A 14,923-nucleotide genomic window follows, 5' to 3' on the forward strand; every position below is an offset into this window, starting at 1 on the left:
CAGTTTCTGGCTATTACAAATAATGCTGCTATGAACATGGTTGAACATATGTCCTTGTTATATGAATGTGCTTCTTTTGGGTATATGCAGGCTTGTTTCTAATTTGAACTAATAAAAAATAACTTCTTGGGAAAAATGCTTTTCTACTAATAATCTTTTTTGTGACTGTAAATATATTATATATAAATACATACATAAAGATTATAATTACATATTTTTCCCTTTTCTTTTGTTCTGACCAAGTCTCTTATGTACCCCTCCCTTGCTTTCTTTAAAATTCATGGCCTTTTAAAACTTATTTTTACATGTGCACACCCCGTGTGTGTGTGTGTGTGTGTGTGTGTGTGTGTGTGTGTGTGTGTGTGTCCGTCCGTCCCATTTGGTATTAGATCAGCAAATTGGTGTGCTGTTCTGGGAAATACTATTCTCCCAATCTCAGCACTCTTTAGTTGCCTGTAGTTCTTTGCATACTGTTGAGGCCCCCTGAGCTTTTCCTAGCTGATATCAGCATGGCTATTGGTGCAGTCCTCATTCAGGTTATGTTTAGGCACACATTTCAGTGAGATTTTATGGATGCAGTTTCTGACACTTCTAGGAGACACCGTTTCGCAACAAACGTCCTGTTCCTCAGGCTTTTACAATCTTTCTGCCCCCTTTCACAGTGATCCCTGAGCCTTAGGAGTTGTGTGATAGATGTATTGGTTGTGTCTCTACATTTGGATTGCTAGGGATTTTCTATAATGGTCTTCATGAGATGCCAAGAGAAATTCCCTTGAGGAGGGTTGAGGATTATACTTATTAGCATAGATCCCAGAGAAAGATATCTAGGATATTTTTACTCTTTGAGAACGTCATACAATCCATTTTGACCAAATTCACGCTCCACTCCTCCCCCAATCCCTCCCAGATCCACTCCCTTGTTTTCTCCCCCTCGTCTTCTTTTTAATAACCAATGGAGTCCAATATGCCCTGCTCATATGCTCATGGGGCCAGCCACTAGAAGGTCTACCTATCAAGGGTCACATCTTTAAAGAAAGCCAACTCTCCCTCCCCGAGAAGCCACCAACTGTTCATAGCTCCTCAGTTGGGGGTGGGGGGTGGGGCTGGTGAACCCCTTCCTCCTCCATGTTAAAATGTTGACTGGCTTGATCCTGCACCACAGTTGCCATTCACACAAATGGATGCAGAAGGCCTGTTGCATTCAGAAGACACAGTTTTGTTCTGCTCCTCCCTGACCTCTGGCTCTCGAACCTTTCTGCTCCCTCTTCTGCGATGGTCTCCGAGCCTGGAGGCTAGGGAGACTTGGGGGTGTCCCATTTGTGGCTAGCATGCTATAGATACTTTTTTGATCAGTTGTGAGTTGTGTTAATTACCATCCACTGCATCCTCTCTCTGACCAGGTCAGAGAGAATGGTGAGTCTTATTATTGGAGTTGATCCTTAATGCTCCAAGGATTTTTGATTTTATATTAACTGTAGCTTTTCTTATTTTAACCCCCCAAAGGTTTTAATAAAGTAGGATATATACTATGCCATATACTCCAGTAACTCCTGAAGACTAGATTGAATAATAGATACTTTGTTTTATTTTAACTCATATCTTACTTTTGAACTGTTATTTTTATTTAACTGCTTTCTAAGCTATTCATTTCTAAGAGTTATTTCACTATCATAAAAGTAGTTCATTTAAAGGTTGAGGGTGCAGACACCCACAGCTAAACACTGAACTGAACTGGAATCCAGTTGCAGAGAAGGAGGAGTGATGAGCAAAGGGGCCAAGACCAGGCTGGTGAAACCCACAGAAACAGCTGACCTAACAATGGGGAGCTCTTGGTCCCCCAGACTGATAGCTGGGAAACCAGCACGGAAATGATCCAGACCCCATGAACGTGGGTGTCAGTGAGGAGGCCTCGGAAATCTATGGGGCCTCTTGTAGTAGATCAGTACTTATCCCTAGCATAGGAATGGACACTGGGAGCCCATCCCACATAGAGGGATAATCCCTGAGCCAAGACACAAGGGGGAGGGGCTAGGCCCTATCCCAAAGGATATGACAGACTCTGAAGACCCCTGTGGAAGACCTCACCCTCCCTGGGAAGCAGAAAGGGTATGGGATAGGTAGGGTGTTAGCCGGGGGTAGGGAGGAGGAGAGGGAGAGGGAACTGGGATTGACATGTAAAACAATCTTCTTCTAATTTAAATATATATATATATATATATATATACAGATATATATATATATATATTTATAACGGTTAAGGGTGATTTGGGTGGTGGCACATGCCTTGATTCCAGCACTTGGGAGGCAGAGGCAGGTAGATCTCTAAGTTTGAGGCCAACCTGGCTTACAGAGTGAGTTCCAGGGCTACACAGAGAAACCCTATCTGGAAAAACCAACCAAGCAAACAAACAAAAAAATTGAGAATGCTTAACAAGATGTTCCTATGCAAATTAATACATGCCATTTTTTTAAAGATAAAAAATAAGTTTTAATGGGGGTATGGAGTTGATCAAAACACATCACATACATGAGTGAGGTTTGTCAAACGATAAAGAGTAAATCTTAGAGGAAGTTTTAAAGATAGAAAGTTGTTACTAGGCTTTGATGGTACAGGCCTTTAATCCCAGAATTTGGGAGGCAGAGGCAAGCAAATCTCTGTGAGTTTGAGGCTAGCCTGGTCTGGTCTACAGAGCAAGTTCCAGGGCAGACAAGGCTACACAATGAAACTCTGTCTCAAAAAAAGAAAGGAAGGAAGGAAGAGAGAGAGAGAGAGAGAGGGAGGGAGGAGGGAGGGAGGGAGGAGGGAGGGAGGGAGGGAGAGAGGGAGGGAGGGAGAGAGAGTGATCAGAGAGAGAGAGAGAGGAAGAAAGTTCTTTCATCAATGTGCGCATTTTAAAAAATGTTTTACTTGTCAGGCAGAGGTACACACCTGTAATCCCAGCAGTCAGGAGGCTGAGGTGGGCGTGTCTCTGTTAGTTCAAGGCCAGCCTGGTCTATAGAGGTAGTTCCTGGGCAGCCAGGACAGTTACACAGAGAAACCCTGTCTTAAAACAAAAGGCAAACAGACAAAACAACAACAAAACTTTTTATTTTCTTCCCTGGTACTGGGGACTGAATTTAGTACCCCTACTGAGCTATGTAGCTGCGCTTCTTTTTAGAATACTTGAGATAGGGGTCTCATTAGCTCGCTAGGTTTGCCTTCAGCGTGTGATCCGCCTGCCTCAGCCTCAGAGTAACGGGCTGCACACTTGCTCCTTCACAACAATCAGGTTTTTCGTCTTGAAGCGGTTTGTACGGACTGCCTGCCATAGCCGTGTTAGGAACTGCCACATTACTTCACTAGGTTGTGGTTGTCCTTAGTTTTATTTTTTTGTTTTTGTTTTTCCCTCACACTACAGCGTGTGTGTGTGTGTGTGTGTGTGTGTGTGTGTGTGTGTGTGTGTGTTGTTTTATTTCTATTTATGGGACAGTGTCTCACGTAGCTAAGGTTGGCCTGACTCCTGATCTGTGTCCACCTCCAGAGCATCGGGTGCCAGCCTACACCACCATGCCTGGGCCCGCCGGTCTGAAGGGTAGAGACTGTACTTGGCACCTTTCAGGGAGCGTTCTGAGACCCTAGATCCAGTGCTTAGTTCTTCTTGTTGACTCGATTTACGTAAGCCGGACGGCTTCTGTCTACATGTCAGATTGCTGTTACAGCTCTCAGCACGATGCCCGCTATATCGTCGCTCGGTTACTGTTAGCATCCGCCAATGAGGGGCTGAGAGCGGAATGGATGTGTGAACGAAAACACAGGTCAGTTACCGGCGGCTCCCGAGGCTTCCGCTGGCTAAGCCACCCACCAAAATGCCAAGCACAAACGCCACTTTCTTGACAGCCAGTCCTAAGCTGGAGCCGGAAGCCAGCGCAGAGCCATGGCCCGGACCCCGGAGGAAGTCGGGCTCTCAGCCAATAGACGCCTGGCTCTGAAAATGAGCCTCCCGTTCCACCTATCATGAGACAGCGAGAGCTGAGGCGAACTCTCGTGATGTTTCGTTCTCCGGGCCACTTCTCCCCCGACCCCTTACTCTCGTTAGTGAGGCCCGCCCCTCCGCAGGCCCCGCCCTCTTGGCCCCGCCCTCCCTCTCTATCCCTGGACTGCCTTCCAGCGCAGCCTGGGCCACCAAGCGCCGGTCAGCGGGCGCCGAGGTGAGTGTCCCGTCTCCAGGCTCACAGGTCGAGGGCACTGGCTCGGCTCCTGGCTGGGACGCTTCATTCCTGTCTCCCCAGAAGCGTCCGGGCCTCTGCGAGAAGGAGCGCGGACTGTCCGGCCTTGGGTTCCCATGGCTGCTGTGTCCTCCGTGGCCCCTGGTACCCGGGTATCCCGGTATCATCGAGTCTCTGAATCCCAGCCCCTGGGCTCCGTGCTGCCGGATTCTCATGACTAATGCTGATCGAACTAACTCGGGCAAAACAAAGATCTCTGGTAGCTTTTCTCAGGGAGAAAACAGCCTTTTGCAATTGCTTACATTGTACGGGTTCTAAGACCCTCATCTCCAGCGTTACGAAGTCAGGTTGTGTATTTTATCAAATCAAGAACTGCGAAGTCAGGGACTATTCTTTAAAATAATAATGCTTAAAAATGGGGAATTTTCTTAAGCTGGGAGATTGTTTCTGCTAAAAGACTGATGTTGGACTTTCAGAAAACTGAAGATGCTGCTGTACAGAGTTAATACTAACTACAGAATTTACCATTAACTGTAGGCAGGAGGTGATGAAGTTGAAAGAGGCAGGGAAACTAACCTTTGAAAGGCTGTATTACCAATGAGTGCATATTGGAAAAACAGGAGCCTTATTGATTTTAAAAGCTTTTTTATTTCATTTTTATGAACCTTACTTCCCAATCTGTCTTTGTAGCAAGATGCATTCAGCAGAACCTAATGATGCGTTTGAGGCAGCCAGTTCCAGCTGGAGCCTTCAGAAAGCCATTTGGTTACAGTGAATGGAGATTTTGGATGTAGTTTTACTTTGCAAATGGAAAGCCTTCCATTTGTGTAATCTTTGTGTATCTCATAATGATGACACACTGGCTACATTTTACATTTGTAAAAGACTGTGTTATAGGTAAGGTAAGGTTAGGACACACATCCCCCCATTGTGTTTGTGACACTGTACCTCATCTGTGAAGTGGATTAATTGTCTGCTGTATTGCTTCATTGTGAGGATAAGATCCTTAGGGCCATTAGCAAGTTTAGAGTCTATGAGTGCTCTTAATGCATAGACGAAAAGTCAAACTTGGAACAGCTGTTTTGATTTCATCCAGTTATTATTTGCTTGAAAGCTAAAAGTATTTGTTACTGAAGTATTATGCAGCCATGCAAATATGAAGAAACAGCAGTATCTCTCTACCCTCGGGATTTTACAGACTTGTCTACAGTATCTATCTACCTACCTACCTACCTACCTACCTACCTACCTTGCAAATTGTAAAAACTGAACAACTGGCTTGCTCTGAAAGAAAACCAAGAAGGAAATCATTAGTTTGGGACACGGAAGTGAGTTTTATGTTGAAATCTGTGAGGAGGAAGAGGCAATTTCCAGGCCAAAAGGAGAGCAGCAAGTGCTTGGAGGAGTTTGGCAGTTCCTAGGATTAAGAGAGTCCAGGAACTTGGTGAATGTGGCAGAGGAGGCTGGACAGGCAGGTTGGGCCCGATGGTCAAGAGCTCTGAAAGCTTTGTAAGACTTTGATTTTCTCAATAAGGAATTGCTAAAGGGTTTATTTATTAGGACATGCCCAGGATGGAGATATGCAATTATGTGTACATTTTCAGAAGCTCATTGCTGTAGACAGAGTTTCTGTCTAACCTGGATCGACACCCTTCAGCCCCAAATAAATGCACAGAGGCTTGCATTAATTATAAACTGTTTGGCCGATGGCTTAGGCTTCTTACTAGCTAGCTCTCTCTTAATTATTAACCCATTTCTATTAATCTGTGTGTCTCCATGAGCTTTTGGCTTACCCGGTGATGCCCTGACCTCTTGCTTCCTCAGCAGCTACATGGTGTCTCTCTAGTGGCCTCTCTCTGCCTCTTCTTCCCAGAATTCTCCTCCTCATCTGGTAGCTGCCTATACTTCCTGTCTGGCTACTGGCCAATCAGTGTTTTATTCATCAAACAATAAGAAAAACATATATATGGACATCCCCCATCACATTGCTGAGGCTGATATATTGGAAGTGATCAGAGTGGACACTTGGAGACCAGGAATGCAGCTGGCCAAGACAGGAGATGGCAGTGGCTCATGGCTTTGGCAGATGGAGAAATATGACTAGAATTGAGATGTATTTTAGAAAGAGAAACACTAGCCTTGTGATTGATTGAAGAAGCTGTGTGGAGAGGATGGGATCCTTTACGACTTCCATCTGAGCTGCTGTGTGCAGAGAAGGTTGTCTTCCTACATTTGCTGAGACAGGAAAACCTGGAGAGGTAGACAGGTGATGAGCATTGACAGCTGTCTAGGAAGGTGTGACATTGGAGATGCTCTGAGATGATTAAACCGCGCCCGGCTTACTCAGTGGATAATTGCTCAGGCAGCTTGGTTTTTTTTACACAGAAGCATTGATGCTGTCAGTCCTGTAGTTCCCTTCACTTTATATAAAGACATAAGATGTTGGAAGAGCAGGTGCCCGGCAATAAAGTGAGAAAGAAAGTAGATGGAAGAAATATGGGAAAGTATTAGGTTCATAGGTTGACCTGGAACTGTTATTGATCACTTCATAGAAGAACTCTTTCAAGTAAAATGGCAGCTGTTGTCTTCTGAGCTAAGAAATAAGAGTTTGAAAATGATAAGAAGTAATCCCAAAGTTATAAAACTACACTTTTGAAAGCCATCATACAAATGCTCCATGAGATTTATTTTCTTAAAATGAGTAAAACAGTTAAAACTGCACCCTGTTCTTTTTCCATTTCAGTAGAGAACTAGAAGCAAAACTTAAGTCATTTGTCGTGCACTTCCATTTCCTTAATGTCTTCTGGAGCCCTGTGCTTCATTGTAAAGAGCCCACACTTTGAAATCCCCTGGAGCTGGTATCAGACTCTTGCTTTTAATCCCTTATGAGCCCTTCGACCTTTGACAAGTTCAGGAAGCCCTGAATTTTGTTTCCTCCTGTGTTAATAGTGAAACTTGTTCATTCTTGTTCCTAGTAAGATGGCAAAGTAGTCAGGCAGTGGTGGCTCACTTCTTTGATCCCAGCACTTGGGAGGCAGAGGCAGATGGATCTCTGTGAGTTCAAGGCCAGCCTGATCTACAGAGTGAATTCCGGGACAACCAGAGATACACAGAGAAACCCTATCTTGAAAAAAACAAGGGAGCGGATGGCAAATGTAGCTTCCTTTTCTTGTCAGTTTTGGGGATGGAAGAGACTTTACAATAATTTTTCAACCAACATATTAACTGTTGCATCTACATGAGTCCTCCAAGGCCCCGAGAGATTGGGTAACACAGGGTTCATGTTCTTAGTGCAGTGTTTCTGACTAGTGACTTTGGACCGCTTCCTTTGCTATTTCCAATAATCTGCAAAGCTGTAAAGAGAAGGATAAAAGGATAAAAGAACTAAAAACATGAAACATCTGACAATATTTATATAGTAGGGAGTAAAGGAATTAAGTTGTTAGTGATGTAAGTAAAATAATATTTAATGTTTGAGATATGCAAATACAAAATGAAACAACTCAAAATAAAAATGGAGCCTGCTGCATTTGAGGTTTTTTGTTTGTTTGTTTTTAAGCTTTTTCTTTGGTTACATGATGTACAACTTGCCTCTGAGGTCTGTGAAAGCAGAGGAGTTGGTATAAAGTGCTTTCCCAGCATGCACAGAGTCCTGGGCTTGATATCACTACTACAGAAACTAAGAGGTGTGTCATACAACTGGAGGTAGAGACAGGAAGATCAGAATTTTAGGATCGTCTTTGGCTGTATAGCAAGTTCTAGGCCAGCCTAAGATAGGTGAGACCCCATATTACAAAAATAAAACCAGAAACTGGTTACTGCTCTCATAGATAAAGATTCCTAACACAAGTCCAAAAGAAATTTTTCCCGAGTTAGGTCTCTCTCCCCTCCCATAATCTTCCCCTCCCCTTCTTTCAGTTTTCCAACACGAGAGTTTCTTTGTGTAACACCTCTGGCTGTCCTGGAAGTCACCTTGTAGACCAAGCTGGCCTGGAACTTAGAGATCCACCTGCTTCTGCATCCTGAGTGCTGGGATTACAGGTGTAAGCCACCACTGCCCAGCAAGTTAGGTCTTTTTTTTTTTTTTAAGTAACTAGTAAATATTGTTTAATCAGAGCACTCTATTATTATTTTATTATTTTAATGTCTTAAATATGTGCACAGATTTTAGTTGTCACAAAAGAAGGTAGAAAGTCTTTAGTGTTGGTATGTTCTAACTATGTAGGCTAAAAGGTTTATATGCAGTGCTTGTAAGAAATCTTACAATGGCTAAGTTTTTTTTTTTTTTTAATCTTCTTTACAGAAATGGACCAATTTTGACAAGATGTAGTGCTGCAGCGTGCGTGATCAGACATGTTCAGTCATGGCATCCGAACTTTGTAAGACGATCTCTGTGGCCAGGCTTGAAAAGCACAAGAATTTGTTCTTAAATTATAGGAATTTGCACCATTTCCCATTGGAGTTATTGAAAGATGAAGGGCTGCAACATCTGGAGAGGCTCTATATGAAAAGAAACTCACTCACAACCTTGGTATAGTATTTCATTACATTAATACCTGTTATGAATGTGGTCCTGACCAAGATGTGTTTTAGTTTCCCTTGCTAGTCTGATCCGACTAGCAACTAGGTGTTACATGTGCAGGAATGGAGATACATAGTGGTGGGGGGCGGGCGCTGTTAGTGGTTGTGCATTCAGTACCTAAGCCCCTGCAGTTAGGCCACAGAAGGGATATGCAGGCAAGTGAAATACCCTCTGATATACCACTGAGAAAGTTAGTCCTACTTCAGTCAGCAAGCACATCTCTCATGGCCGGTGCTTCTGCTGTATGTTAAAGCAACCTAGATAAAAAGAGAAGACCAATAAGCCTGACTCTGACTTGTAGGAATTAAAAATAGAATGATCTGGGGGCTGGAGAGATGGCTCAGAGGTTAAGAGCATTGGCTGTTCTTCCAGAGGACCTGAGTTCAATTCCCAGAAACCGCATGGTGGCTCACAACCATCTGTAATGAGATCTGGCACCCTCTTCTGGCTTGTGGGCATATAGACAGATGCTGTATGCATAATAAATAAATAAATCTAAAAAATGTTTTAAAAGACCTTAAAAAAAAGAGAATGATCTGAAGATTAAAGTCTTAATATATATTTGGGGAGTTTAACGAAACCTTTGTGTGTTAACCAAACAAAGCCTTTATGATTGCCTTGTTGAAACCAGAGTGATCTTGCATTGGGATATCATATAGTTTGGTGGAAAAAACTTTGCTGCTGCAGCAACATTTGACTCACTTTTTATGTTCCAAGAGAAAGCACAAAGTCTTCACTATAGCCTATTATATGTAAGATAAAGAAACTATTTAAATTTGGGAAGAGAATGTTCTCACTTTAATATGGTCCTCATTTTAAATGAATTTACTTTATACGGCCTTTTATGGTTATCATTTTACCTGATTCAAAACTTTTGCTTGAATTTGTGACTTGGGTTAGCCTGCTGTTTCTTTGTAACTGAACCTTTCTGTGTTTTGAACTTTCCTTAAGTGTCTGGAAAGTGTGCCATACTATTTTTATATGTGTGGCAAGTATTTCTGGACATTCTAGTCTGTAAAATACCTGAAATAGATGGAATGCATTATAAAGTATATCTTTGGTTTATCCTATACACTTTATAGAGCAGATGGCTATGCATGGTTTTAATGTTTGACATGGTTGTTCCTATGTAAGGTTGAATGCCTAGCTAGATTTTTAAACTTAAAAATGTCTTATCTACACTTCATTAGTCTTTTATGAAATATTGATACTATGTGATGTGAGATCAGACTTACCAAGATTTTTAATTCTTTGGGAAGATTGGTGTAAGGAGTATATCGAGGATGATAGCTCCAATTTCCCCAGTTGTGTAAAATAGTGTACAAAAATATTCATGAGCAGATTACTGCTTATCAGCAATAGCCCATTGGAATAGATTTTTCCAAGAAACTGACCTTTACTTACAAAAGTTAAACAGTTGGTCTTTTGTGAATTTCTGGCAATTTTCAGTTTAGGAAAATATGCCAGTATCACACAATTTGGATGCACAAAGTGGCTCATTGCACATACCTAATTGAAAACTGTTTTTAGTTAGTGTGCAAAATAATGGATTCCATTAGGTCATGTCCATGTGTGTATATCTTGCTCATATATCTTCCTTTCCTTTCCCCCTAGCCCTTTTCCCTTCACTCCTACCCTTAATCTGCCTCCTCATTGAATACATTCCAAGTTCATGCTCTGTCTCCTTTTTAATCAGCAAAGATTCAGTTCTTGCAGGTTTTTTGTAATGAAAGTATCTTGTTTTCTCTTAGACATTAATATGTTTGGCTGATAGTGTATCAAATAACTTTATGAACTATTATTGTGGAAGGCTGTGTAGCTCTCACAGGACACTGGGAGGCAGCGGTCATCTCAGATCTGTCCCAGTCCCTGGCTGTATCAAATGTAAGGCAAGTTTTTAGAGTTTTTGGCTGGTGTTAACATGTAACTCCTGCCTGAGGTTTGGTTTGTGAAATGTGACCCATGACTGCAATGCTGCTGTGCTGCATTACGGATTCACTGGCCTTTGTTGCTCATTTTGAACAAGCTTGGGGACCTGGCTGTCATTTCCATTTTCACGATGCTCCATCCTTTCCTGGTGCAATTCCTTTTTTCATTGTGTTAAATACTCTTCTTTTCTTCACTTTCCTACTTTTCACCCCTCACCTGAAAAGCCACTTCCTGAGAAGAAGTGACCCATGTGCAACCCCTGCCCTTCTCACCTTTTCACTTCAAAGTATTTGATTTAGCCTAGTGGCTTTTAGTTATAGCATGATTGTGTATCATGTTCTCACAATGTAGGGAATGCCAATATTTAGAACTGAAGCATAGGAAAAGGCCTGTGAACTTAATGGAATAGACCTTTTCACTTAAAAAAAAAAAGCAACAACCTTTTATTTGCATTTATTTTATGCTGAATTTATTCCTGTGCTATAAGTTTTTGGCTCTTTAATTCCTTCTGGGATATCTCTCTCTCTGTCTTTTTTTTTTTTTTTCTGTGCAGCCTCCTGTTCAGTGAGGAACATCTCAATTTGGCAGAGGAGTCATACATGGCAGAATGAACGTAAATACACACAAACACACACACACACACACACACACACACACACACAAGCGCACACACAGGATTTCTTAGAATGGCTTACAGACTGTGATCCAAGTAGTTAAACAATGGCTGTCTCCCTATGGAAAGGCCAAGAATCCAGTAATTGCAATTATTTAGTCCACAAGCCTAGGTGTCTCAGCATTCTCAGTCTGGTGCTGGAGTACGGGGGAGGTCCTAAGACCTGCCAGTTTTCAGTCTGTGTTGGAGTACTAAAGAAATAGGTTCTACCACCATAGAAGGAATGGTTCAGAGAAGATGACCTTGCCAGTGAGAACGAGGGCAAGCAAGCAGAAAACACAGCTTCCTTCCATGTGTTTATGTGGGCTGCCACCAGAAAGTGTGGCCCAATTTAGGGAGGATCTTCTGACTTCAAATGTCTGGACTTAAGGTGGGTCTCCCACTTTAAATAATCCAGCCAAGAAAAGTTCCTCACAAGGAATGCACCCAATGGCTTGGGTTTTAATTACTTTCAAATGTAGTCAAGTTGACAACTAAGGCGAGCTCTGTACCACACTGCTGCTCTCCCAGTGCCTGGTCCTGCTGCTCCATGGCCCCCCACTTGACGATCCATCTGTGGTTTTGATAGTGGCCTGTCTGACCTGGGGCTTTGGATTATATGTGCCACCTTGTCCCTCTGCACTAGGCACTGCTGCCTCTGGGAAGGACCAGTGGTCCTGGAGCTCAGATCCCTTGGCTTGGATGCACACAGCTCTGAGACCAGTGCCCTGAGGCCAGGGTGGCAGCAATAATGGGGGACTGAGTTCTCTGGTTCCCCACCCCCACTGCCCAGACACTTGATTAACTTTTTAATATCAAAAACAATACCTCTCCTGAACATAGAGGCATAAATGGGCAGCTTGCAAGCAGCAGAGATTTACTACTCACGCTCCTGAACGTGAGACTCAGGGTCCCCTTGCTTTCTTATGGTGTCCTCGTATAACTGGATGAAGGGGATTTTTTTTGGCTCTCTTTTTATAAGGACACTTATCCCATTCACAGTGGCTCGGTTTTCATGAGCTGATTACTTCCCAAAGGCCCTAGGTTCTAATGATCCCAGGGATGAGGACTTTAATGTAAATTTTAGGTTAGATGTAGCATTCAGACCACAGCCCCTTCCACTCCCTTATGTTTATATAGCTCTACTGTATTTCTTGATGTGTCTTTCCTTCTTAATAATAAAAATTGATTCATATTATACAAATTTCACTGCAAATTCCTTTTTTTTTAAGTACAATCTCTAGGTTAGTAGATAGAAATGTGTCTTTGTGTGTATGTAAACACTTAGGTTTAGGAGATTCTCAAATGGATAAAAGGATGGATGCTGTGTTACAAGGTTTAAAGTACTTTGAAGTAGTATTTTGTTATGTAGTATTATCTTTTATTTGTATAACTAAGAAACTGTCCAACTTTTTTTTCAATGTAATATGAGCTGATTTTGTAGGAATCCTGTTATGTAATTAAGAGGTGGATACAAAATAGTCAGGGGTGGGCATAGGGGTACCCTGCTGTATTATGAGTACTGGGAGGCTGAAGCAGGAGGATCATTCATTTGAGAGCAGCTACATAGCAAGACCCTGTTGCAAACAAAACCAAAACCAAACCAGAGCCATAAAAAACAGACAGGTAGGAAACATGATTTGGGGCCCTACAATGTATTTTAAAAAATGTTTTAAAGAACTTTTCTGTAAATGCCATAGTCTCTGGCATTTGAATGTTTGGTCCTCAGTTGGTGGCCCTGTTTGGGGGAGAGTTCTTAGGACGTGTGGCCTGGAGGGCTGGGGATATGTCAATCAGGAAAGTGCTTGTTGGCCAAGCAGGAGGTGCTTAGTGACCTGTGCCTATCACCCCAGCACTCAGCACTCTGGGGAGGTGCGACAGGCAGCTGCAGGGGCTTGCTGGCCAACTACCCTAGCTGAATGAGTAAGATCCAGGCTCAGTTCGAGATCCTGTCTCTGAAAATATGTTTAGTGACTGAGGAAGATCAGCCTCTAACCTCCACATACATGTGCCACACATGAACATGTATACACATATATACCACAGGAATTAGTACCTACAGTTAAAAATTATTAATTAATGTTTTAGAAACTACGAGAAGACATTGTAACTCACTATTGGAGTGGAAATTGACTTGACACATTTTTTGGTGGTTTATACCCTATCTAGTGAAATTGTATATCCAATAGGATAAAAAAAAATCAGATGAACTCCTTGGCATATTCATCATATGCCAACATAATAGCATGATGAACAGTTGTTTTCATAAATGTATTATTATGGTTGGTTAAAACCTGATAGCAGCTAACTTCTAACTTCTTTTGAATCTTTACCAAGGTGTTTGTGTGACAACAAATGCCAGGCATTGTTCTGGGCGATTTGCATGTGTTATTTAATTCTGAGAACAATACTCTGCTGCAGGCACTTTTTAATCCCACATTTATAGATGAATAAGGCATTGAAAAAGGACTGCAGGGGTGATGGTTGTAGATGAGTGGAGAGTGTGAGGGAGAGGGTGGAGCTCAAGAAGGTCCTGAAGTTGTAATAATAATAATAATGATAACAACAACAACAACAACAACAACATCCGGCTATTACATGGTTTTCTTTTCAGATAAACACTTTAAAAAGTTATTAGAGATGGTTGGCATATAGATTCTAAACATTTTGGTTTATAATGGTGGTGACTGTATTTATGTAGTGTTGACATAAATGACTCCTTTGAAGCTGGTGGCCAGGTTAGGGAGAGAAAAAGTCAGTGAATGACCAGAAAAGTTACACACTTTTGCCCTAGCTTCTGAAGGGGAGGAGCAAGAAGGACAGTCTCTACCAGAGAGCATCACAGGTCTGCTGTGGTTTAGAAAATACATGTCTCAAGGTACAGAAATTTAAAAACCTTCACATTTAAGGGGAGTTTGAAAGAAACATTTTATTCCAGCTATACTTGTTAAAGTTTACTTTTGCATTGGTTACGAAGAAAATTTGTGTATTAAATGTTGGTGGGATTTCTATTTTCCATGAAAATGTGGACTTAGATAGAAGGGAGTGATACTACAGAGCACCAGTAGGGGTCAGTCATGGCCTGTTCAGCAGGCTGTTTGCGCCTATTCACAAGCGATGTATTTACTTTTTTTTTTTTGTATTTTCAAAAGGCCATATTCTCATAAACTACAGTCTTCTCAAAGTTAGTGTGCCTGTTTTTAAACATAAACGAAATGTGCTTAACTTGTTAATGAGCTCATACTGATGCCTGTCAGTAGCAGAAATGTGGTTTCAGTGCTTTGTTATAGCTCTGACTCAAAAAGCAAAGTGCAAGGAACAAACTAGCTTATCATGGAATGCTCTCTGATAACACCAAGTAGGCATCAGAAATAATCGAGGGTCATGCAAGCCAACCAGAAACAATGTTGATACTCTAACAGATGAAACTAGATGAGGCTCTGACAGTGTTTCTTCCCTGCCCCAGTCTTTGCTTAAAAGGGAACATTGATCATTAAGCCCCCTGCCCTACAGTTCTTTAGTTTTGCTCCATATGCCCATAAATGGAAATGTTT

General features: G+C 42.1%; 1 protein-coding gene across 3 annotated transcripts in view; it reads left to right on the forward strand.

Annotated features, from left to right (window-relative positions):
* The first annotated feature begins 4,068 nt into the window (after positions 1–4,068).
* Positions 4,069–14,923, forward strand: part of Lrrc28 (leucine rich repeat containing 28) — a 123,616-nt gene continuing 112,761 nt past the window's right edge. For all 3 annotated transcript variants that reach the window (XM_027408117.2, XM_027408119.2, XM_027408118.2), the window contains exons 1-2: positions 4,069–4,188; positions 8,510–8,737. In XM_027408117.2, the coding sequence (XP_027263918.1) occupies positions 8,570–8,737 (168 nt within the window). In that variant the 5' untranslated portion in view covers positions 4,069–4,188; positions 8,510–8,569. The remainder of the gene's footprint in view (positions 4,189–8,509; positions 8,738–14,923) is intronic.

This window comes from Cricetulus griseus, chromosome 3 (assembly GCF_003668045.3).
Source record: "Cricetulus griseus strain 17A/GY chromosome 3, alternate assembly CriGri-PICRH-1.0, whole genome shotgun sequence".
NCBI lineage: Eukaryota > Metazoa > Chordata > Mammalia > Rodentia > Cricetidae > Cricetulus > Cricetulus griseus.